The 25,864-nt window shown below is 39.2% G+C and overlaps 2 protein-coding genes and 1 long non-coding RNA gene across 3 annotated transcripts; 2 read left to right on the plus strand and 1 right to left on the minus strand.

Annotated features, from left to right (window-relative positions):
* Positions 1-738: 738 nt before the first annotated feature.
* Positions 739-25,340, minus strand: LOC147557106 (SGNH hydrolase-type esterase superfamily protein). Its single transcript, XM_086658110.1, has 5 exons — positions 25,009-25,340; positions 24,653-24,865; positions 12,220-12,287; positions 11,828-11,992; positions 739-1,113 (listed from the first exon to the last, which is right to left on the minus strand). The coding sequence occupies exons 1-5, from the start codon at positions 25,105-25,107 to the stop codon at positions 954-956; spliced, it is 705 nt and encodes a 234-aa protein (XP_086514236.1). The 5' UTR covers positions 25,108-25,340; the 3' UTR covers positions 739-953.
* LOC147557107 (uncharacterized) lies at positions 15,758-18,824 on the plus strand. Its single transcript, XM_086664280.1, has 3 exons — positions 15,758-15,894; positions 17,067-17,150; positions 17,564-18,824. The coding sequence occupies exon 3, from the start codon at positions 17,568-17,570 to the stop codon at positions 18,822-18,824; it is 1,257 nt and encodes a 418-aa protein (XP_086520406.1). The 5' UTR covers positions 15,758-15,894; positions 17,067-17,150; positions 17,564-17,567.
* On the plus strand, positions 22,316-23,937 carry LOC147557108 (uncharacterized). The gene is made up of 2 exons (XR_015233855.1): positions 22,316-22,497; positions 23,700-23,937. It is a non-coding gene; the product is annotated as an uncharacterized LOC147557108 (long non-coding RNA).
* Positions 25,341-25,864: the final 524 nt, after the last annotated feature.

The following is a 25,864-nucleotide window of genomic DNA, read 5'->3' on the forward strand; positions in this document are numbered from 1 at the left end:
TCAGTAAATCAATAGAGAAATATAATTAAGCAATGAATCGGTAAAATAAAGAAGTAACTTATCTTTTTTCCAATGCTTTATTATAAACCAGTAAGCTCACTAGCTTAGATAATGAACCTGCAATAGATGAGGAAACAGTAATGGTGGAACAGAGGAATGAGTTAGACTCACTGTCTTGGAGACTAAAAACGCCCCTGCTACTAGAGAAATCTGTATTGATTAGCAGTACCTGAGCAAAGTCTCATAGGATTCAACTTTCTTTATCAGAAACTAAAGAAGCAAACTTCGTTTCTGATATGCTGATCTTGACACAGTGATTGAGAAGAAAATAAAGAGGAAGTATAAATTAGAGAGAGTCGGAGCCAGAGCTTGTCAGGTCGGTGACCTGGCCCGCAGATGTGCACATGTGAGAAAGAGATGAGGTGGAGGTGTACTTAGCTAAAGATGTACCTCTAAAAAGTGATGGGTCTCTCCTCTGGAGAGCACTATTGTAACCCCAAGGGGCCACACCCCTTACACCCAATTTTGCTTATATAAACTCAAACTAGTTTCTCTCGTTGAACCATGTGGGATAAAACACTTTGTTTCAAGTTTTCATATCTATTTCAGAAAGGACGAAGAAAAAGTTTTTACACTTACGCTATAAGTGTTGTTAGAACAAAAGTTGTTTTCGTTTGTTTATGGGTAAGAAGTTGCTCCCTCCACAAGGTGAGCTCACTTTAGCTCATTTTATTCAACTTCCAAACAAAACTAACATGTTATTCATCAATTGCATAATCCAAATTTCACAATGCTGCATATACTATGTTATAAGAAAATGTAATTATAGCAGCTTTTTCATGAAGATCAACCAAAAATACAAACAACATTTCTAAAGATTTTCCATTAAAACTACATTATGTTCTACTATATGTAACAAAACTCATCCTCTTCCTAGGAATATTCAGATACTATCAGTTCTCAAATACTTTAAGAGGATCACGAGGGTCGATTTGTGACATGAGTGGAAGATCAGGTGGCAATGTTTCGAGACTTATTCCTCCCTGTTTAAGCTTTTCCATAATTTCTCCGAAGACGATTTTGTTCCCACTTGCAGTTAAGTGTAAGCCATCACTGTAGTTCCACCAACAACCATGATAAGCAACTAAGATGAGTCAGTTTCCAGACAAATCAATTTCAAATATCCCTCTTAATTTAAAGATTCCAAAAGAAATTACCTTCCGATTAAAAATTAAATACATCAACATATGAATCTAAATTCTTTAAAGTTATTGAAGTCGTGAAGCCCACTTTGGTAGGATTACAAATTTATGTCTCCAATCTTACTATTTCTAAAAAAAAAATATTGAAGTTACACCTAAAACTTGATGATACATAACATGGTCAACCGTTGACTGACGTCAAGAAGTCAAGAGAAGACCAGAAGCCCAACGGGCCAACCCGGCTCAAGGCAACGGGACTGTTGGGCCCAAAGCGATCAGCCACCTAAGCCCAAAATCCAGAGGTCGGTCAGATCATCTAAGAAGCTTCAGCCCTTTTCCGTCTAAAACACAACCAGGTCTGCCTTGAGATTCTCAAGAAGTGTAGGGGGTCCACATAAGCAAGGCTAATACCTTACGCCCAAAACATGGGAAAGCAGAAGTGCGCTTCACGCTTACCGACTTAATCCCGAATCTTTCTAAAGATCTGAGTCGGTTACGATCCTAAGTGTCTAACTAACTTGGGCTTCAAGAGTCTCAAAGGAGGAAACATCTCCTAGAAGATCTATCAACTCGGAAGGATATTTAAGATGTATCCTTGAACATAAGAACTTCTAATATCCAAGATACGAGATAAACTCAAAAGAAGACGCTAAATCTCCTCACTGCCGAAGAGTAGTCTCAATCCCGAACGATGGATCAAAATTGCTGTCGGGCTATGAAAATGTCTCATTTGAGTCGTTTAACTCAGGCAAATTAGTCAATTTCGAATCTTTATTATAATAAAATTATTGGTTTGCTTGATTAGGTGTATTTTATGGGGTTCAGAGCGAAAACGGATAAAAATAGACGAAAGATGTGAAGGAGATGTCCTTCGACCAAGATTGAAATGAGAGCAATTTGTCGGCTAGGAAAATTGATGAAGAAGATCATCAAGTCCGATTGATTTAGGGGTCGTAGAGTTTATGCTAGGAACCGACTACGATCGTCGAATTACGAAGTAATTCGCGGCTAACTTCGATCGGATCCTACATCGGGTTACACATAAGAATGGGTATTTAATCGAATGATATGACTAGTGGGAGTGTGATATAACATTGCGAATGTCCCATAAACATATCTCACAGACTTAAATAGAATTTGGGCAAAAGATAGCGAAAAGGCCCGAAATAAGAGTTTTGGGCCTAAACCGATTCGGACACTTTTAGGGCTCGGATTGGGCTGATTTTTTGGAGGGACGTTTCCTTACGTTATGAACATTAAATCTGCCAATTTGGGCTGGATTTGGACGTCATCTCCTTAAGGAATTGAGAAAATATCAACTAGTTATTTTCGATAATTTCCCTAAATCTTATTCTAAAGGGTGTTTTTGGAAACCTTTAAGGAGGTGTATTCTCATTAGGGTTCTAAATAAACACTCTTAGGGCAGAGAATAAGGTGTGGAATTTCTCCTTAAGCTTTCTTGCTCTACCACATCAAGTAAAGAGGAGAAAGTGAGCTAATTCCCAAGCTATCTTCTAGTCGAGCAAGAAGAATGTCTTCTCATTATCAAACCACCATTAGAGTGCTAGCAAGCTTTCAATGAGGGAGATTAAATACACCGTTCGGTGTCCCAAGTAGAGGAGCGACGATTGGAGCTCTTGGTCTTCTTTAATCTATTCTACTAGTTCGAGGGAAATAGCGATTAAGGTAATCTACTATCTCCATTAGTTTAATTGCTAGTTTATGCATGATGATCATGGGACCAATACTAATGTCAAGACATTAGATGTCTGAGATTCCGCCTATACGACATTAGTAGACACCACCATAACCTAACAGTGGCGTCAGAGCCTCTTGCAATTAACTAGTTTTTGCTAAGAATCGAACTAGTTCATATTTGATATGCTTGATAGTTTGATAAATTGAGTTTATAAAAGTGTTTTAAAAGTGATTTAAAAGTATTTTAAAACTCACAATTTGATTATGTTTGAATAAGATTCAATGAATTTTCAGTTTGAAAATTCAATTTGATTGATTTTGAATTGCATTCAAGATTTTTTCACATTGGTTTCAAAATTGTTCTTGAAAAGATTCAAAAACCTAAATTTTGATCCAAAATTGGTTGGTTAAAGAGTTGTTTTGAGTTTTAGGAAACTCCAAAAACAAAATTTGGAAATTTTAAGAAGTTTCTGAAAAATTTTAAAAAAAATTTAGAAGTGTTCTAAAAAGTTTTGAAAATTTTAGAAGTATTTTAAAATCTTGAAAAGCAACTTAGAGTTGCAAAAGTAAAAAAAAAATTGGAAACCTAGGAGTTTTTAGAAACTCCTGCTGAGATGCGTCTTGGAGACGCGTCCAACAGCTGCAACCAGAAAGCTTCTGGACGCGTCCAGAGCAGCTGCTGGGGCGCGTCTTGGAGACGCGACCAGTAGCTGCGATAAAAGCCTCTGGACGCCTCTTGGAGACACATCCAGAGCAGCTGCTGGGGACGCGTCCAGCTCGCGTCTTGGAAACGCGTCTAGAGCACTCGACCAGAAGCGTCTTGGAGACGCGTCAGGGAGGTTCTGGGTGTCTCGGACTGGGTCCGAGGCACCACATTCTGGTCCAGTCCAGCACCAGACGCGTCTAGGATGCGTCTGGAGCATGGACTAGCGTCCTGGCACCGGCCAGGACATGCCGGCCCTTTGGGCCGTGCCATGTTCGGGCCTTTGTCCGAGCCCTTTGTGGGCTTGGGCCGGGACTTGTCTTGGATTTGTCCCTGGCTTTTTCGAGGTTTTTCGGACCACAAAAGGGACCATCATTCCAGTGGGAGTTTTTGCGAAATTTTCTTCCGATTCCAACCAAATAATTCCAAAATCAACCCGGGTCATCCGAAAGGCCAAAACGGGTTTTCTCTTAAAATTGATTTGTGAAATCATTAAGAGTCGAACCAAATTTTTTCCGAAATTGACCCGGGCTTTCGAAACCCAAAACGGAGTTTTTTCTTAAAATTGATTTTACGATCATAAATGATAAAACTAGAACGCACCATTAGTCCAATTCTTCGAATTTAGACTTAAGGTCCGTAATGTGACATATGATGTCGACAAAAGTATCTCCCAAGATCATCATGCATATATAATTCTTAGCCTTGATATATTATATGAATGCATGTGATGTGAATGCGGGAAACTAGTATGACCATAGATTTATTTCTTATTCTTTTTTTAAGCACGGATAGGTGCATGCTTTGTAATTAATTTCAATTTAAAGTTCATACGATCTGCGAATCGTTAGAGTCTTGTAATTAGAGTTTAGGGTTTATGAGTCCATTGAAGAAGCTCAAGGAAGGAGTCCAAAGCCGAGTGGGAGAAATCAATAGAGGTTCAAAGATGGCGATGTAAGACGAACCAAAAGGCGAAACAAGAAGAAAACCAAAGGAGATTAGATCTTCTAGGTTAGGGGCCATATTAGGATCCATGTCTGCTTGATTTACTTTCTCGCGCGCATTTACTTATTTACGCTTTATGTCGTGGATGTTAGTTAGGTTAAATAGTTCACTATAACAAACGCCAGACTAGCGTAAAAGTTCCCAAATGTAATCTTGAGTAATCGCCTATCCAGATTAAGACACCCTTTGCGCCCTTGTTCGAGGAAGGTGCGTCGACGTTCGCAGAGTACCTCCGCTACCTTGGGACAATGCGGGTAGGCCTATAGAACAGACCTACATGTCTAAATGTTTCTACTCAACGAGATCAGCAAGAGAGTTTTGGATACTCGAGGCAAAAGGATAGATTAATCATTCATTACAGAAATCTATAAACCAAGAGTCATAAGGTATGATCAGTGAGGTAGTTCGCTCACCTGGAACGACAGAGTCAAAGAGTAGGGCCTTCGTCCGCTTTACTCCGAAGAAATGGGATCTTGGAATCACTTATTCAATCGGGGACGATTTTATTGAATAATATGGGAAAACTAATGTTTTTCAAAAACGATAACGAGTTTTAAAACTTTGCTATTCTTTTATGTAGAGTTAAGATGACGAAAGAGATTTTCAACTTCCGCTCACTTCTCGAAAACGAGAAGCTGAATGAGCACAATTTCCTCGACTGGGAGAAGAACCTGGGAATAGTTCTCACGATGGAAGGCAAGCAAAATGTACTAGAAGCTCCAATTCCTATATTGGATGCTACTTCGACTAAAGAAAAATAGAGAATGAAAAGAGTGTACGGAAAAAGGCAGAGCCAGCAACGTGCTTAATGCTCGCAACCATGGAACCAACTCTTCAAGAGCAGTTCATAGACATGGATGCCTGTTCCATGATTCGACAACTTCGGAAATTGTTTCAGAAAAAGTCGAGATTGGAGAGGTTTGAAACCTCCAAAGCACTTATGGACATGCGCCTCGAAAAGGGAAACCAGTTGGGCCTCATGTTCGTCAAATGATCAGGCTCATTGGCAAGCTGGCTAAACTGGGCTTTCCTTATAGCCAACAGTTAGCTACCGACGCTATCCTTCACTCCCTCCATAATGGTTTCAATCAGTTTAAGATGAACTACAACATGAATGGATGGGATAAAACACTGGAGAAACTTCATTCCATGCTTCTAACGGCCGAAGAGGATGTAGCAATAGTGGAGACTAAGAAAGATGTTCTTATGGTACAAAAGGACAAAGGGTTCAAGAAAGGTGGGAAACAAAAGAAGAAAACCACGTCAAAAGGAAAAGGCAAACGGATCGCCAAACCTAAAGACAAAGGTCATCCTTCTGACACCAAATGTTTCTATTGTGATGGCAAGGGCCACTGAAAAAGAAACTGTCCTAAGTTCTTGGAGGACAAGAAGAATGGAACAGTGGTTTCCACTTCAGGTATAAATCATTAATTTATCAAATACCATAAAATTCCCACACTTTAGTATATGCTACCTAAACATGCCCTATCATTATGAATGTACAGGTGCAGCTGGGAATTGAGTATTTGGCTAAAGAAGACAAGATCCTACAGGGAGCAGAAGCCAAGACTACTAAGGATGCTGAAAGGGATCGAAGTCTACTTTAGGCACTAATCTAGATTAAATGTTTTTCTAGTTTTTAACATCATCTCTGTACTAAGTATTATGGAGAATCAATAAGGAAGTTTATTTCTAATTGAGATGTTAATAAGTGTTGAATTTAACAAACTATACCGAAAGATTCTAAACTTGGTTAAAAACCTATAAGATAGGTTCATCCCAATCAGAAAGGGATGAGGGCAACAAGTCCACTATAACCAAAACATGAATCAAACTGACAAGAAAGAAAGTCTTGAGTCAGAAAAAGAGATTGATCATCGATGTACTTCTAACCTATCCATATTTGGAATGTCCAAAAGGATAAAGATGAAGAACACGAATCAAACTCTATCCTCCAAAATCCACTAAGTCTAGACATAGCTTCCCACAAATTTCCCAACATCCGTCTAAAAGGCTAAAACTTGTAAAAGCGTTACAAAAACTAGCTAATATCTGACAATTTCTTTGGAAAAAATTTGGGCTTCTTCCACAACCAATCAAAAGAACAAAACGTTTGTTGCTCATGATAGTATTCTTATAGTAATTAGCTTCTCCAAAAGAAAAGTACTATTTATTACAAGAATAAGTGGGAGAAAAGTACAAGTCGAATTAATTCGATCATGAGAAAAATCATGAAGAGTCATGAAAAACAATCATGAAACTTGTACAGGACGATTAAATTCGACCAAGAGCAACAAAATTGAGAGTACTCCAAATTGTTGTTCAAAAGCCCTTAAGGTGAAAAGTAATCTCAAAGACTCGGAAAATAAAGGTTATTTTTTAAGAGATAAAAGACCTGCGCAGAGACGGAAACTAACTCTAGGTTTTGGCTAGGAGCCAAAATCATCATGGAATCCATATCTCATCAAGACATGTAGCTTGATAATTTAAGTCAACGGAAGACCTAAATTAGTTTTCCAAAGTAGAAAACGGAGAAGGATGGAAACAATCATGTTTTCCAAAACTAGACAAGAAGAATAAGATTCTTCCAATCCAGTTATGTCCATAAGCATGCTCAAAGAATCCATCGACGGATTAAAGCACGCAAGAGTTAGAATCTTCGATTCATAGAGGTAATTAAAGTAATTTTAATTCCTAAGAAATGAAGAAATTCTTGAATCGCGAAATTTATAGAAGGTAAGTGGGAGTAACAAACCTTCCTGGTCTGTATGCAGAGTACATACAAAAGATTGAGTACGACATAAGATGTTGTATAACAGTAACGTACTGACTCAATAAAAGTACCACACGCAAGGATAAAATTCCATTTTGGGCATCTAAAGGTCTATAAACATAGATCAAAAGGATGATAGGATTCAAGAGACTTAGTACGCTGAGACGCTTGAAATCCGAAACCGAAAATCTAAGACTCGGAAAAGTCTAAAAGAATTTCGACACAAAAACTCATGACAAAGAGCGTTGCAAAACTCGGAGTCTAAAAGACACCGATTAGCAAGCACACATGAGAGAGACATTTATGTTTGAAAACATAAAGTCAAGTCATGTTGAACATGATTAGCATTTAGACATCCAAATGCGGATTGGAAAACCGAAACGCTACTTAAACATCTTAGAAGGCTAAAGGATGAAGTAGTACAAAAGTTGAAACAAGTCATCGTAGCAAACTTCCAGACATGAAAGGAAAGTAGGCTAAAATGTTTAAGCCGAGAGCTGTTGCTAATTCTACATAAGAATTAAAAGCCTTAACTCTACTAAAAGTTACTAGAAATTCTCAAGGTCGAAGATAATAATCTACGAATTAATTGATAATTAGCAAAGTTTAAAACGAACTACATACGTAGTCAAACTAAACTGTCACCTAAGACATAGTATGAGACTCATACACAGTCTAAGGCATGAGGTAAATTTGGAATAAACCTCGACGAGTAAAACAGAGTTGTAAAAAGAGTTTTACGGAAGAGGCTCAGATTTACAGCTCTCGTTATCGGAAATAATAGAGTTATTTCACAGTTGTCTAAAATTGGTTTAGTATTTAAACGACAGTCCATAGATAATGAAACATTCCGAATAGGTTTGTCAGATACGTGATTTGAGAATGAAACCCTATTAAGTGAACTTGGAATATTTATTGTCAAATCCTTGGTCCAAGTCATTGCATGGACAACAATGACTCACGAAGACTAACACGAGAGTCGATGTGATAGCGCAGTTTCATGGGCTATAGGAATAGTATATTCGATTCGACTACGTGGGAGTGTAAAAGGTTTATACACTGGATAACCCTCAAATGAGAAGTACGTCACTCTTGATGAACGTCAAATATTTCTCAAAAGACAAGATTGGAGAGATTACTCAAAACATGAGTGTTCTACTCATCTTATGTAAGGAATGTCAGACTTTGGTTTCGTCAAACGTCGCGCCGTAAAAGGAGGTTATAAAGACGGATACTGGGAATGACAGGATAGACATGAAGTTAAGTGGGAGCGCAAGAATGGATTGTGTCATCCTAATCACATTAGGTCAAAAGTGTCTCAAGGCCACTTGATGAGTGACAACTGAAAATGCGTGGCCCGCTCAAACGAATTAAAAATTAACCGTTTGTCTTTTACAGTTGTACTCGAAGATCAAGAAAGTCTGAATGACGTGACGTATCAGATGGGATACTAAATTGACACGGGAATTGAGCATTGCACTTGTTCTAAGTCCAAGTGGGAGTCTGAAGGAGTTGAAGGAGATGTCCTTCAACCAAGATTGCAATGCGAGAAATTTGTCGGCTAGGACAATTGATGAAAAAGATCATGAAGTCCGATCGATTTAGGGGTCATAGAGTTTATGGTAGGAACCAACTACGATCGTCGAATTACGAAGTAATTCGCGGCTAACTTCGATCGGATCCTACATCGGGTTACACAAAAGAATGGGTATTTAATCAGATGATATGACTAGTGGGAGTGTGATATAACATTGGGAATGTCCCATAAACATATCTTACAGGCCTATATAGAATTTGGGCAAAAGATAGCAAAAAGGCCCGAAATAAGAGTTTTGGGCCTAAATCGATTCGGGTACTTTTAGGGTTCGGATTGCGCTGTTTTTTGGAGGGACGTTTCCTTATGTTATGAAAATTAAATCTACCAATTTTGACTGGGTTTAGGCGTCATCTCCTTAGGGAATTGAGAAAATATCAACTAGTTGTTATTTTCGATAATTTCCCTAAATCTTATTCTAAAGGGTGTTTTAGGAAACCTTTAAGGAGGTGTATTCTCATTAGGGTTCTAAATAAACACTCTTAGGGCAGAGAATAAGGTGTGGAATTTCTCCTTAAGCTTTCTTGCTCTACCACATCAAGTAAAGAGGAGAAAGTGAGCTAATTCCCAAACTATCTTCTAGTCAAGCAAGAAGAAGGTCTTCTTATTATCAAACCACCATTGGAGTGCTAGCAAGCTTTCAAGGAGGGAGATTAGATACACCGTTCGGTGTCCCAAGTAGAGGAGCGACGATTGGAGCTCTTGGTCTTCTTTAATCTATTCTACTAGTTCGAGGAAAATAGCGATTAAGGTAATCTACTATCTCCATTAGTTTAATTGCTAGTTTATGCATGATGATCATGGGACCAATACTAATGTCAAGACATTAGATGTCTGAGATTCTACTTATACGACATTAGTAGACACGACCATAACCAAACAACATGCACAAAGGGCATTTTGGTTATTTGGAGTCAAGGGTATTTTGTAAACTTTTGCCAAGATCAGTGTATTGATGGAAAGTAGAGTCTGAGACGAACCCGTAGGAGGAAACGGAAGTTAAATCGGAGTCCGGATTGACCAAATTTCCCATAATACCCTTGACTCCAAATGACAAAAATGCCATTTGTGCATCTTTCGTCTGTTTTTATCCGTTTTTTGCTCTGAACCCCATAAAATGCACCTAATCAAGCAAATCAGTCATTTTATTATAATAAGATTTGAAATGGACTAATTCGCCTGAGTTAAACGACTCAAATGGGACATTTTCATTGTCCATCAACCTCCTCATGTAAATTGTTTATCACAGTCAGCCCAAAGCAGTCTATAAAAAGGCATCACATCAACTTCAATAAGGTGCATTCCCCAAGGATCAATCAATGCTTAATACTTTAACTGGAAAGGGTAATCTCACTATTTTGAGCGTCGGAGAGGTTTCCGAACTCTTTGCAGGTTTTCCCCCAGGTTTTCAAGAGCAGGGAAAGGAGCTGAAGGAGAAGTATCATTCATCTAGACGGGGTACCAATCACTCAGACTCATTCAGACGCGATTCAGCATCAAAGTCTCTATTCCCTGACTGATAACCGGAATTGCCATTTTTGACATCAGCAACATTGATATCAATATTGAAGTTCATAAGGAAAAACTAAATGGGCGGTATTCGAAAGATCTACTATTCTTATATTGTTATCTTGTTTCATCTCGATAATGAGTACATTAAGGTGTCGTTTGGCAACCAAAAGTATAAGTATTTTTATTTGTAGTAAAAGTTCTTTTGCTTTAAAAAGGTAAAAAAAATTCAAAAGTATATTTGCCAAAAATGTTACTTATAAGTAAAAAAAGTCAAAAAGTTAGTTTGGCAATCCAATTTACTTTTGATAATTTTTCATTTTTTTACTAATAGAAATACTTGATTTTAATGAATTTATTTATGATTTCCACGATTACTCTTGTATACGAAGTGGTGGTGGCGGTGCCTTGAAAGTATGGTTATGGGGTTTGGTGGTGGTTGAGGTATGATGGTGGTCGTAGAAGAATGATGGTGGCAGTGACGGTGGTGGTGGTGGTAGAGCTATGGTGATGGTAGTTGTGGAGGTATATATGATGATGGTGATGGTAGTGGAAGTACAGTGGTGACGGAAGTATGGTGGTGGTGGTGTGGTGGTTGAGATACGGTGGTGGTGGTGGTGGTGGTGGTGGTGGTGGTGGTGGTATAATGGTGGTATAGTGGTGGTATAGTGGTGACGATGGTAGATAAAATATGTGAGTCGTAGTGGTGAAGGTACGGTGGTGGTGGTGGTGGTGGTGAAGGTACAGTGGTGGTGGAGGTACGAAAGTGGTTGTAGTTGAGGTGTGGTGTGGTGGAGGTGGAGGTGTGTGGTAGTGGTGTTTAGTGATGGAGGTATGGTGGTGGTGGTGTGGAGGTGGGGGTGCAAAGGTGGTGGTTAAGGTGCGGTGGTGGTGGTTGAGGTATGGTGGCGGGGGAGGTGCAATTGTTGTTGAGGTGGTGGTGGAGGTACAATGGAATGGTAGAAGTTTAGTTGGAGTGGTGGAGCGGAGGTAGACAAAGAAACAAATTTCGTCAAGTAAAATTTATGTACGTGTTGTACATAAGTTACTTTAAAGTCAAAAGCTAAAAAATTTAACTTCAAAAGAAAGTCAAATTTTAACTTAAGTGAAGTCGGGAATTTTTTCAAGTTACCAAACTAACTTTTTTACGTTTCTACTTAAATAAACAAAAAAGTTAATTATTTTAGTGTTGTCAAACAATAACGGAAGTTTTTCGTGTTGTTGATTCGCAAAGAACTGAACTTTCGCATTTTAACAAACAAAAAAAAACCTCCTGCCTATCCGATAAATTAGAATTTGAGTTTTAACTGAAGATGAGAAGGAAAAAAACAAGTGTGAATTACCAGAGACAAGTTTTCTCCCAGTTAGGGATTTGCTGCATTTTAGTCCATAAATCCACCAAACCCACTCCAGACTCATTAGCAACCTCTTCACACACCTTAGCATAAGCACCAGCCGCCTCGTTTGTTCTCTCTGGTAGACCAGATGGATTTTCCCCAAAGGGGTTCCTGCATTTAGTTTTTTTTCCTTGTTAAAGAACTATTGTACCAATTCAAGATTACCCAAGAACACAAACATAATAACTTAAAAAGAAAAAACATCGAAAACATGAATTTATCAAAAAAATAATGATTATCTGATGGCTAGATATATAATGTCACAGTCTAAGACCCGCATCAGATTGGAACACCCCAGAATGGTTAAATATTTAAAAGGATCCAAAGAAATATATTACCTAATACGCCCATCTTCGTCGACAGGAGGTGGTGTTATGAGCAAAATTAGAGTTTTCGGCCATTTTTTCTGAAAACCCAACAAACAAACAAACACGTAATTAATATAATTTCAATAATAACTTTGACATATATATATATAAAAAGTAAAAAGATGATCAAAGATGAAGCGCATGCAAGAAGTGATCTTGGGTCTCTTTTATTTAAACCACTAAAATATAGTCAAGATATCTTAGATTTTCGAACTAGGATTAATAAAGGTTAAAAATTTGCATCTTTTCTAAAGTTTGAAAATAGTATACTTCTCTTCTCTTTTTACCAATTCTAAATAACATGTTTTGGTCCTACTGAGATTGTTGTGGGTTTTGACAAAGATTGTGCAGAAATCTTTGTATCATGCAGCTAAACTCTTAAAGACAGAAAGGACCCATTATGAAGCATTCTATATAAGGCCTAAAGTGTTAGAGCATTTCTAAGGGTTGCATCTTTACAAAATTTAAATTTGTGCCCCAAAGGTTACTTCACCATTTTACTATTCATTTTCATATCTCAATTCTTTATCCCTAAAATATTATTTTACTAGTTATTTCAACATAATTTTGATAACTCTATTTAAAATAAATTAACGACTTTTTTTTAACAAAATAGAAAGAAATTAGAAAAATACATCAAATTATCTAAAACACAACACCACGTGAAATACTACAAGGAACACTACATTGTATAAAACACACAAGGTCACATAAAACACAAAAATTTATAATAAGACGAATAGAGGTAGAACAAAACTACCGATATAAAATAGTTTCATCCCCCTTCACACTAGTTATACTTTTAACTTTATTCATGTAATGTTGGTTGTTATCATGAATTGTATTATTTTAAAGGAAACTATGTAAGAAAAACCTAAGATTTGGGCTCAAATACGAAAAAAACTCACTCGGGAATAATAATGTAAAAAAAAAAACCCCCAATTTTTAAACTGTTGTCAACACTTATGAAACTGTTGGCAACACTTTTGAAACTGTCGGCAACATATATAATTATGTTCTTAATTATGTGTAAACAAAAACAAATTTGTTCATACATTTACAAAATTGTTGATAACAAACTGTATTTTGTTCAGAAATTTCAAAAAATATTTTGTAATTTCAACTTTTAAGTTTTTTTTGCATTATTATTCCGGGTTGGGCCTCATTTGATATTTTGACCCAAATTTTTAACCTTATAATATTTCAAATTCTTTTGTAAAGTCAATAGTTAACTCATCCCCTTTCAACAAAAAAGAAAAAAAAACTCATCCCAAAAGTCCCTAATCATCAATGATGTAAGGCTGGCATATTTTTCTTTTTTTTTTTTTTGTTGAGAGAGGCTGGCATACTTAGGTCGACCACAAAGTAAGGGTTGATGCGGTCAACCTAGATCTTCGAGCATCTTCTTTCTCCGATGTATTTGGGAAATTTGACCTTTTGGGTTGTGAAACATATTTTCTTTATTTTAATCAGTCTATGGGGTGCTACATAGGACTGTAAAGGTGTGTAAGTCAAGAATTTATAGTGAGTTAATAAGGGAGGGCCAGAAAAGAAAATAAGGGGAATCTTCAAACATTTACGTTTTTTTTCTTTGTTGAAAGTCCAAACATTTAAGTTGGGAGTGCCAAACAAGTCAAGGGTCAATTTAGTTTTGCGTCCCAAAACGTTGGACATTCTGGTATATAAATCCAATTGTATACAATATATTGTTGAGGGGCGCCCCTAAGAGTTCTTGCACTAACGCGGTTACTCACCCTTCGTTCACCTACTCGATTTTTTCTCTCAAACTCAAATCTTCTTCCTTCTCAACCTCTTTGACTCTTCATCTCTTTCAATTTTCTCACTGATTCTACTTCTCTTGTTTTCATTGTCTCTGATCCCAGCACCCAAGACCTCCTTGCTTGAAGTAATTGACTAAGAAAGATTTAAATACAACCTACATTTGCTTGTGTGAAGTTTGAAAAATCTATATGAAATAGTTTACCTTTCATTTGTTGTTCAAATGATCTAAAAAATGAATAACATATTATAAATTGTTGAACATGGTTTTTCTTTTGATTTCGAAAAAATTTAGGTAGTGATGAAAGATGAAAATTAAATTTGCCCTAAAAATCTAGCGGAAAGACTGGACCAGTCCGAGACCTCAGAGGTCCAAACGGATCAATTGTCCCGGGATCTAAGACCCACAACGGATCAATTGATCCTCGACCTAAGAGTCCCAAACTGATCAGTTCATCCGGGACCTAAGCGGTCGAAACTGATCAGTTGATCTGTTACGTTGTGTTAAGTCCCAGTCCCAACCAGACCGAGTATGTAGCCTAGATTCATGCTTTTTGTGCCCTAAATCATATATTACGTGTTCAAAGATCAAATAATGAGTTAGAAAATGTTTGTACAGATCATTACAAACATCAAACAATAAATCGATGTTCGGGAACATCGGTGGTAGTGAACCTTTACTTGGGGTTTTCCAAAAGAAACATTGTTAAGGTTTTTTGAAAGAAGAGGTAATGGAGGTGAACTACACTCTTGATACCCAGGTTAGTTGGTTGGGTGCTTATAGAAAGCTCAAGTCATTTTACCCAGAGATGTGAGATTATCACATCAAACCTAAAATTTAACCACCGCGAACTTGACAAACCAGTCTTCAACTTTGACTTTTTGGACTAATTTCACATTTGTTCCTGACGTACGCATTTTAGAATTAAAGCCGCCTTTTTGGATTGTTGCCAACTTTGTGTTTTCTTAGAAAAATATTTATAAAAGTCAGTTTCTAGTCATGGCTTTGGGACATCAAAATATTATGTCGGGCTTAAAGACTTCGTCAATCAGATTTTGACTTAGGGAACAACCTTGTTTTGAGTCTAAAAAACAAATTCTTTATTTTTTCTATCACCTAATCTTCATTTCCAACCTTACCTCTGAGCATAGGACGCCACTACTACCACCAATTATCTCTACTTTTCTTTCCTTCTCCCCTCTCTCTCTTTCTTTATCTGTTCCTGTGAAGAAGAACCTCACTAGAACAGTCGACCCAGTTTAGGGGATTCCTCTAAACCATAACGCGATATTGTTTGGAGGAGATCCGTTGTTCCAGCAAAGGCAACACTTGGCTAGAACACATGTAGGTGAGAGAGAGCGAAGGAAGGAAAAGGAGAGTGAAGCAAAGAAAGTAATGGTGGTCGGAAGTGGTGGTTGTGGTTAGAAGTGGTAGGTGGTGGTTGTGTTAGAAGTGGTAGGTGGTGGTTGTGGTTAGAAGTGGTAGGCGGTGGTTTCATGGTGATGATGAACATAAGGGATAAAAAAACGAACAAGTAGATTTTTGGGTTTTTTTAGTTTACCCCACATCACTAATTGGTACTTTAGTTTATGTAACACCCTCACTTTATAGGGGTGCTATTAGCAAAAACGAGGGTGCCAATAGCAACACCCCTATAAAGCTTGAAAGCCCTTAACCCTTCCCGACCCTTTAATTTCTTTCCCCCTTTTTTTATTTCTTTTCTTCTCAATAGCTGGGAATTGAAAGAAGTAATACAACCTAGAGAGAGAAAGTGATTTCTAGAGAGAAGAAGTGTGGGAAAGTGAGGGAGCTTCAAAGGGTTACTAAAGGATTTGGTTTCTTCTTCTTGGTGCTACAAAAATCAAGTAGGTTTCTTCTTCCCTAGGGTTTATATAGCCCTCTTTAATTTTTAACCTAGTTTTGGATAGTAGTACTATAATAGCTTTGAACCATTGTTGTTTGCTAGGTTATCATCAACTTAGAACTAATTAATGATACCATAGATATATATTATGATTAGGAACTAATTACAACAACAACATAGTAACCCTAGATCATTATAGTTATATTAATGGAGTATACATATACCCGGACAGCAACCTAGGTTATTTAGGTTATATAAATATGGTGTATATATACACCCGGACAGCAGCCTAGATATTAAGAATTATTCGTGTTTATGTTATTGTTATTGATAATTGATTGTATGAGATTATTTGTGTGGCATTGGAGCATGAGTGCTACCAATAGTTGTGTGTGATATATTGCTTTAGGTTGTTAACCTAGAAAGCATAGGCTAGTCGGAACCAAGACTGGTTGGCTCGACATGTGAGTTTAGATAACTTGGTGGACCATGATCTTGAGTTCCGTTAATGGAATGAACTAAGACTGGTTGGCTCGACATGTGGATCGATTGCAAACACGGGTTTGTCAATGTGATATTGGACAACCCAGTGGACCAGGGGTTTGAGTTCAAATATGGATTGACGATTGTAATCCATAAGTAATCGGTGGTTGGCTCGCTTCCTGCTCATATGTGCTCGTGTTGCACGGATCCCCTTTTTGGGTAGGTATCCATAGTTGATGAAGAGGTCTAAGTCGATGCAAACACAAGATCATTCTTGTGGACCACATACTTCTAGTTTGAGAAGTAATTACCAACTAGAGGTTGGCTCGCCTCCTGCTCATATGTGAAGTGCTCGTGTTGCACTGTGCTCGTGTTGCACGGATCCCCTTTTTGGGTGGTATCCTTTGTCTATTGAGAGGTTTAAGACGATGCAAACATGAATGGTAAGTGACGCCATCTCGTGGACCTCAAAATTGGTTATGCCCCTCCAAAAGGGAAGTTGTATTGTATGAATCTCTTCAACCGTGTAACAGGTTGACTTCAATTGTGTTAGCACGAAAGGTGTAACATAATGGACTGTTATTATTGTTCTGTTGTTCGATACTTGGTTTTGTGTTGAATTGGTCTATTTAGACCTTAGGTAATTAGAAATCTACTAGCTGGGTTCTGACCCAGCCTACTATTTTTCAGGTGATAGAGATCGGGGAGCGCCACCAGCTTGATCCCAGTTCGTCAGCTCAGAGCTTCTTTCTTAGTTTTCGCTTTCGAGATTAGGTAGTTATTTGGAGTTTCACTTTCTAGATAGTTATTTGTTTCATTCGTTATTGTCCGACCTACGTGTCGATGATTCAGAACCATTATTTGAGTTAAGACAGTTTAATGGATTTCTTTTAGATGATTTATTGATTCTTATGAGCTTCACATTTGATATTATTTGTCTCTTTTGATGGATATATCGACTATGTTTACTGTTCTGCGGAGAAATGCTTTGAGTTTAGGTTTTCATGGCGGCCGACGTGGAAATCTAGATTTGGGGCGTTACAAAGTGGTATCAGAGCTCTAGGTTCATAAATCCTAGGATCAGTGTGCATGGTTCAACCCCTCTAGGCGCATAGTATGTAGTAATTTTTGTACGGAACTCTTGACTGTCTAAGTTTTGACTTGGTTTCTCTTTTGGATTTGATTAGAGTTATGGTTAGCGAAGGGGCTACTGGTCGTGGCAGAGGTCGACGCAGTGCTCGCACCCGAGGGGGTGGTAGAGGTCGAGGTCGAGGTGTCCTACCTGAGGAAAGGGGTTCTACAGCACCAGAGGGTACACATGGACAGTCAGGGGGTCATGAGACTACAAATCCTAATCTGAACGGAGGAGAGACAGTGACAATTGATGCAGCCGCATTGCAAAATTTGATTAACATCGCAGCAGAGGCTCAAACAAGGGAACAAGCTCGGACGCAGAATCCGACACTAGAGACGGGAGGTCCTGTTGTGAATCTGAGGCCACCGACTGAGATGACCTGGTTGAAGTACTACCATGAGTTTATGAAAATGAAACCGCCAACATTTGATGGGACTGGAGGACCGGTAGAGGCATATGAATGGTGTAAGGAGATAGAGAGGATGTTCGTGGCGTTTGATTGCTCTGAGGAATATAAGCAGCGGATGGCAGTGTTCCAGTTGAAGAAGAATGCAGCTACTTGGTGGGACACTCAGTCTAGGCTAGTGGATCCGTTGAGGTTCACCTGGGAAGAATTTAAGAAGGTCTTCATGGAAAACTTTATTCCTTTCTCGGCACAACAAACACTTAAGAGGGAATTTCAGGAGTTGAAGCAAGGGGAGAATCAATCAGTTTTGGAGTATGAGAATGAGTTTCACAGACTCTCCCTCTTCGCTACTCAACTAATTCCCACAGAGGAGGAAAAGATTGAGAGGTTTGTCAATGGGTTGCGTGACAACATTGCTAGGTACATTGCAGGGCAACCTAGTTTCGACACCTATCAGAAGGTGGTTTCTTGTGTTAAGGTTCACGATGCTCGGATACAGGAGGCAAAGAAGCAGAGAGGAATCAAAGTGCAAAGCAAGGGTGAACAAAAGGGGAACAATAGCAGTTATGGGAAGGTTGGTTGGAATCAGCGCAACAACTATAATGGTCAACGGGATGGTAAGAGGCCTCGGATCGAGGGAGGCAACAGGGATATGACAGTGGTGACTACAGGTAGGCAACCGCCAGTGGCTAATGTTGATGGTGTGGAACAGAGACCATTTAGAGGAGTTTGTTTTAATTGTCAGGAAGTAGGACACAGGTCTTTTGATTGTCCGAGGAGGACTAGAGCTCAGATAGGAAATCAGGGGCGTCATCATGAGCGTAACCCGCAGGGCAGACCACAGGGACGTGGGCAACAACCACAGTTGAATGCCATCCTTCCTAGAGATCGACCGCGCACCTACTGATGTGGTGGAAGGTACATTCCTTATTCATACTAGAATGGGTAAAATTTTATTTGATCCTGGTGCCATGGGCACATTTATCTCTGTTTCTTTTGTTCGTAAGTTACCCATAGAGTTAGATAGATGTGGGAGATCTTTTTCGGTGTCTTCTGCTTGGGGTGGTTTGATTGTGATAGACCACATCTGTAAGGGGTGTATCATTAGATTGGGTGAGCGAGACTTCGCTGCAGACCTTTTTGTGCTTGAGTTGGTGCGGTATGATGTGATTTTAGGCATGGATTGGCTTGCCTCATACCATGCACTTGTGGACTGTTATGCCAAGACAGTCACATTTTCTCTTCCAGGGGAAGAAGTGTTTACAGTGTCAGCGTTGACTTGTCAGATGAGAGAGGTTCACCTGAGTCACGTAGAGCTAGAAGAACATCCGGTAATGAGTGAGGGGCTTGATAGTATTGATGTGGTTAGTGAGTACCACGATGTGTTCAGAGATGTACCAGGGTTGCCACCACGCAGAGAGGTTGACTTCTGCATTCAGTTGGAACCGGGTACTAAACCTATAGCCCGAACTCCTTATCGAATGGCTCCGATAGAACTGCGAGAGCTTAAGGACCAAATTCAGAAATTACTAGATCAGGGGTTCATACGTCAGAGTAGTTCTCCTTGGGGTGCACCCGTTCTTTTTGTTAAAAAGAAAGATGGGTCAATGAGGTTGTGTATTGATTATAGAGAGCTCAATAAAGTTACTGTGAAGAATAAATATCCTTTACCAAGGATTGACGATCTGTTCGATCAACTGAGAGGGACCAAGTGGTTCTCTAAGATTGACTTGAGGTCAGGGTACCATCAGTTACGAGTCCGAGAGGAGGACATTCCTAAGACGGCATTTGTGACACGTTATGGTTCGTATGAGTTTCTTGTTATGTCTTTCGGTTTGACTAACGCTCCTGTAGTGTTTATGGACCTCATGAATCGGGTGTTCAGGGACTTCTTGGATAAATTTGTCATTGTCTTTATTGATGACATTCTTATCTACTCCGAGACTAAGGAGGATCATGAAGATCACTTGAGGTTAGTGTTAGAGAGACTGATGGAACATCAGTTATATGCAAAGTTCGAGAAATGTGATTTTTGGCAAGAGGAAGTAAAATTCCTAGGCCATGTTATTTCGAAGGACGGAGTATTGGTTGACCCTTCTAAGGTTGAAGCTGTGCTTAATTGGAAGCAGCCTACCTCGGTTACTGAGATTCGCAGTTTTCTGGGATTGGCTGGGTATTATCGACGGTTCATCAAGGGGTTCTCAAGTATTGCAGGACCTTTGACGAATCTTACAAAGAAGGGAGTGACATTCTCATGGGATACGAAGTGTGATGAGGCTTTCAAAGAACTTAAAACGAAGTTGACTACGGCACCGGTGTTGGTCATTCCAGAGAGTGGCACCAGATTTATGATTTATACAGATGCTTCTATTCAGGGTTTAGGGTGTGTATTGATGCAAAAAGATAAAGTGGTTGCTTATGCTTCTAGGCAGTTGAGGCCACATGAGCAAAACTATCCAACTCATGACTTAGAGTTGGCAGCTATAGTGTTTGCTTTGAAGATTTGGAGGCACTATCTGTATGGTGAGAAGTTCGATCTCTTTACTGATCATAAGAGCCTCAAGTATCTCTTCTCACAAAAGGAGTTGAACATGCGTCAGCGCAGGTGGTTGGAGTTGATGAAGGATTATAACTTCACGTTGCAATACCACCCGGGTAAGGCAAATGTGGTAGCCGATGCACTAAGCCGACAACCGAGGGGTATCGTGGCAACATTGATGATGAACCAGTGGAAGATGTTGGAGGATGTAGCAACATACGACATTGACGTGGTTGGGTCAGAAATTGACTCGTTATTTCTGGGTAGTATGGTTGTTAGACCATCTTTGTTGAATCATATTGTGGATGCCCAAATTGATGATGAGTGGTGCCAGAAACAGGTTTCGTTAATGCAAGAGACTGACACCGAGTTCAGTACCGGGCAGGACGGCGTATTGAGATTTCGAGGGAGACTATATGTACCGGCAGATCCGGTCTTGAGACGGGATATATTAGATGAAGCACACCGAAGTAAGTACACAGTTCACCCCGGGGGTAACAAGATGTACAAAGACTTGAAGAGGCAGTACTGGTGGTCAGGGATGAAGAAAGATGTTGCGGAGTATGTGAGGAAGTGTAATGTGTGTCAGATGGTGAAAGCGGAAAATCGACATCCATCCGGACTCTTGGAACCGTTGCCCATTCCGGAGTGGAAATGGGAGAATATATCAATGGACTTCGTCACGGGTTTACCGCGATCTAGTAGAGGCTTTGACGCTATTTGGGTGATAGTTGACAGGTTGACGAAGTCGGCTCACTTCCTACCAGTGAAGACGACAGATAGTGGGGACCGACTGACACAGTTTTACATTAAGGAGATTGTCAGGTTACACGGAGTTCCGGTGTCTATTGTTTCAGACAGAGACTCGTCCTTTACTTCACGGTTTTGGAAGAGTTTCCAAACTTCTATGGGGACATCTTTACATTTCAGTACAGCTTTTCACCCTCAGACTGATGGGCAGACAGAGCGAGTTAACAGAGTACTTGAAGATATGTTGAGATGCTCAATACTAGATCTTGGAGGGAGTTGGCAAGATCATTTGCCTTTGGTAGAATTCGCATATAATAATAGTTACCAATCTAGTATTGGCATGGCACCTTTTGAGGCATTATATGGGAGACCTTGTCGGTCACCATTGTGTTGGACAGAGGCAGGTGACGCTAAACTAGAAGGACCAGAGGTGATTCGGGACACTTCTGAGAAAATTGTTTTAATTCGAAGTAGGCTCCAAGCAGCTCAAAGTCGTCAAAAGAGTTATGCCGACAACCGACGAAGGGATTTGGAGTTTATTGTTGGAGATGAGGTTTTGTTGAAGGTGTCACCTATGAAAGGTATTTTGCGATTTGGTAAGAAAGGAAAGTTGGCTCCTAGATATATTGGACCTTTCAGAATAGTTGAGAAGGTGGGAAAAGTAGCCTATCGTCTTGAATTGCCTGCAAGCTTCACAGGAGTCCACAATGTCTTTCATATTTCGATGCTTCGAAAACATGTGAGAGATGGAGATCAACATTCAGTGATAGATTACCATGATTTGGAGCTCCAGCCAAATGTGTCATATGAGGAGGAACCAGTTCGTATCATTGATCGTAGAGAGCATGTTCTTCGCCGAAAGACGATTCCCATGGTCAAGGTTCAGTGGCATCACCACAATGACAAGGAAGTTACTTGGGAGCGTGAGGATGATATGCAACTCCGTTATCCTCATCTTTTCCTCTGATTAGGTACGTTCAATTTCGAGGACGAAATTTCCTTTTAGGAGGGGAGATTGTAACACCCTCACTTTATAGGGGTGCTATTAGCAAAAACGAGGGTGCCAATAGCAACACCCCTATAAAGCTTGAAAGCCCTTAACCCTTCCCGACCCTTTAATTTCTTTCCCCCTTTTTTTATTTCTTTTCTTCTCAATAGCTGGGAATTGAAAGAAGTAATACAACCTAGAGAGAGAAAGTGATTTCTAGAGAGAAGAAGTGTGGGAAAGTGAGGGAGCTTCAAAGGGTTACTAAAGGATTTGGTTTCTTCTTCTTGGTGCTACAAAAATCAAGTAGGTTTCTTCTTCCCTAGGGTTTATATAGCCCTCTTTAATTTTTAACCTAGTTTTGGATAGTAGTACTATAATAGCTTTGAACCATTGTTGTTTGCTAGGTTATCATCAACTTAGAACTAATTAATGATACCATAGATATATATTATGATTAGGAACTAATTACAACAACAACATAGTAACCCTAGATCATTATAGTTATATTAATGGAGTATACATATACCCGGACAGCAACCTAGGTTATTTAGGTTATATAAATATGGTGTATATATACACCCGGACAGCAGCCTAGATATTAAGAATTATTCGTGTTTATGTTATTGTTATTGATAATTGATTGTATGAGATTATTTGTGTGGCATTGGAGCATGAGTGCTACCAATAGTTGTGTGTGATATATTGCTTTAGGTTGTTAACCTAGAAAGCATAGGCTAGTCGGAACCAAGACTGGTTGGCTCGACATGTGAGTCGATTGCAAACACTAGTTATTTATGTGATATTAGATAACTTGGTGGACCATGATCTTGAGTTCCGTTAATGGAATGAACTAAGACTGGTTGGCTCGACATGTGGATCGATTGCAAACACGGGTTTGTCAATGTGATATTGGACAACCCAGTGGACCAGGGGTTTGAGTTCAAATATGGATTGACGATTGTAATCCATAAGTAATCGGTGGTTGGCTCGCTTCCTGCTCATATGTGCTCGTGTTGCACGGATCCCCTTTTTGGGTAGGTATCCATAGTTGATGAAGAGGTCTAAGTCGATGCAAACACAAGATCATTCTTGTGGACCACATACTTCTAGTTTGAGAAGTAATTACCAACTAGAGGTTGGCTCGCCTCCTGCTCATATGTGAAGTGCTCGTGTTGCACTGTGCTCGTGTTGCACGGATCCCCTTTTTGGGTGGTATCCTTTGTCTATTGAGAGGTTTAAGACGATGCAAACATGAATGGTAAGTGACGCCATCTCGTGGACCTCAAAATTGGTTATGCCCCTCCAAAAGGGAAGTTGTATTGTATGAATCTCTTTAACCGTGTAACAGGTTGACTTCAATTGTGTTAGCACGAAAGGTGTAACATAATGGACTGTTATTATTGTTCTGTTGTTCGATACTTGGTTTTGTGTTGAATTGGTCTATTTAGACCTTAGGTAATTAGAAATCTACTAGCTGGGTTCTGACCCAGCCTACTATTTTTCAGGTGATAGAGATCGGGGAGCGCCACCAGCTTGATCCCAGTTCGTCAGCTCAGAGCTTCTTTCTTAGTTTTCGCTTTCGAGATTAGGTAGTTATTTGGAGTTTCACTTTCTAGATAGTTATTTGTTTCATTCGTTATTGTCCGACCTACGTGTCGATGATTCAGAACCATTATTTGAGTTAAGACAGTTTAATGGATTTCTTTTAGATGATTTATTGATTCTTATGAGCTTCACATTTGATATTATTTGTCTCTTTTGATGGATATATCGACTATGTTTACTGTTCTGCGGAGAAATGCTTTGAGTTTAGGTTTTCATGGCGGCCGACGTGGAAATCTAAATTTGGGGCGTTACAGTTTACCCCCTTCAATAATGGGTTAATTGAGCTTACCCCCTTGGATTTACTATGTTTGACAAAGACTCAAAGGTTGTGTTTGGCGTACCTGAAATAAATGTGAATACCAATAGCAATTATCCTTCAATATAAATCCCTCGTAGTTATTTCACATTACATTATTGTTTGATTTGGTCGGTAATATGATTAGCAAAGACGAATTTTGGTTGTACATTATTTAATTTATGATTTTATTATCTCATGCCAAACGTGTTTTTAGTATTTTTGTCAAAAGTCCTAAACGGAAAGGGGTAAGCTCAATTTCTAATTACTGAATGTGACAAATTCAATTACTAATTAGTGTGGAGGAGGGCCTAAGCTCAAGAAAACCTACATTTTTAGGCACAAAACATGATTGCGTGCTTAATCAAATCTGATTTGACCAAAGTCTTTGTTGGATGAGAATACTTTTTACTCCCCCAAAGTATTTAAACCTAATTTTTATCCTTATTAATTTCTCAACTTGTCTAGTGTGAGAGAGAGTGCATTACTGCACATTGCTCCCACATGGGCACAATAAACGTGATTCATGACTGATTTCTAAAGAGAGAGAGAGAAGACCTTGATGAAGGAGATAATGGAGTGAAGATTCAGCTTGTATTCGTCGAGAGGAACATGTTGAAAAGCACTGGTTCGATCAGGAAGAGAGGCATCATTAGCACCAAAGAAGATAGTCATTGCAATTGGTGGATCTCCATTAGAACAGATTTTCTCAATCACTTTAAGAACCCAGCGAGTATTATACCCGCTATAACCTCTTAGAACTACATCCAACTGATAAATCAACCCACAATTAAAACCACAAATTAAAGAAAACCCATTTCGTTATTCATCCAATCAAATCAACCCAGATCAAAAAAATTAATCAAAAACCAGAAATTAATGAAAAGTGTAGTGAGATAAAAGTTCAATAATACCGAGCGAGAGAAATAGTTAGTAAGAGAAGCTCCCCAACCTCCATCAGCAAATGATAGTTCAGTGATTGAATCTCCAAGGAGAATGATCCTGGATCGCATCTCTCTCTACTTTTCTGAAATTAATTCTTCTGCAAATTGATGAAGAAAGGTCTCACCTTTAAAGAAAACAAAACCCCAATCTCTGTTTTACTGAGCAAGATTCACGAAGTGATGGAACCAATTTTGGAGAGAGATTCTCTTTGTTTGTTTCACCAGTGGGGACTTTTCCTGAGTTTCTGTACCTATCCCTCTAACCTTTATATCCATTTCCTAAGTTGATATTTTATGTTTCCATACTTGCCCAGCATAATCCTTAGTTATATCGACCATGCCATTCAATTTTTAATTGTACACGTTTAGTTTTGAAATTTGGGGTTTGTAGTCCAAAAACCTACACCCAAACCCACTTTTAATCCACCCTAAGGGCAAAGCCAACGTGGGAGGGCTGGGGTCCCCAATTTGAATTTTGAGAGCCCCAACCCAGCCCGTTGGCTGCCCAACCCGGGAGCCCCGGGGCTGGGTTCCCGGTGGGACTGGGTTCCTGGTGGGACTGGGAGCCCCATGCTCCCGGGCTCCCAAATGGGAGCCCGGGCTGGGGGGCTCCCAGCCCCAAAATCTATCCGTTGGGAGTCCCCAACGGCTAGTTGGAAACTCCCAACAGCTGAATTGGGGTGGGTCCCCCCACCCCATTTTTAATTTTTTTTTTTGTTTTTTTTTGTTATTCTTTTGTTTAATCTTTTTTTGATTTAATTTTTTTGGTGTAATTTTTAAATGTAAATCATTTTTTATTCTATTTTTTTTAAATAGAATTTCTTTG

This window comes from Eschscholzia californica, unplaced genomic scaffold (assembly GCF_041429995.1).
Source record: "Eschscholzia californica isolate CP2 unplaced genomic scaffold, dmEscCali1.0.p SCAF_2, whole genome shotgun sequence".
Taxonomy (NCBI): Eukaryota; Viridiplantae; Streptophyta; class Magnoliopsida; order Ranunculales; family Papaveraceae; genus Eschscholzia; species Eschscholzia californica.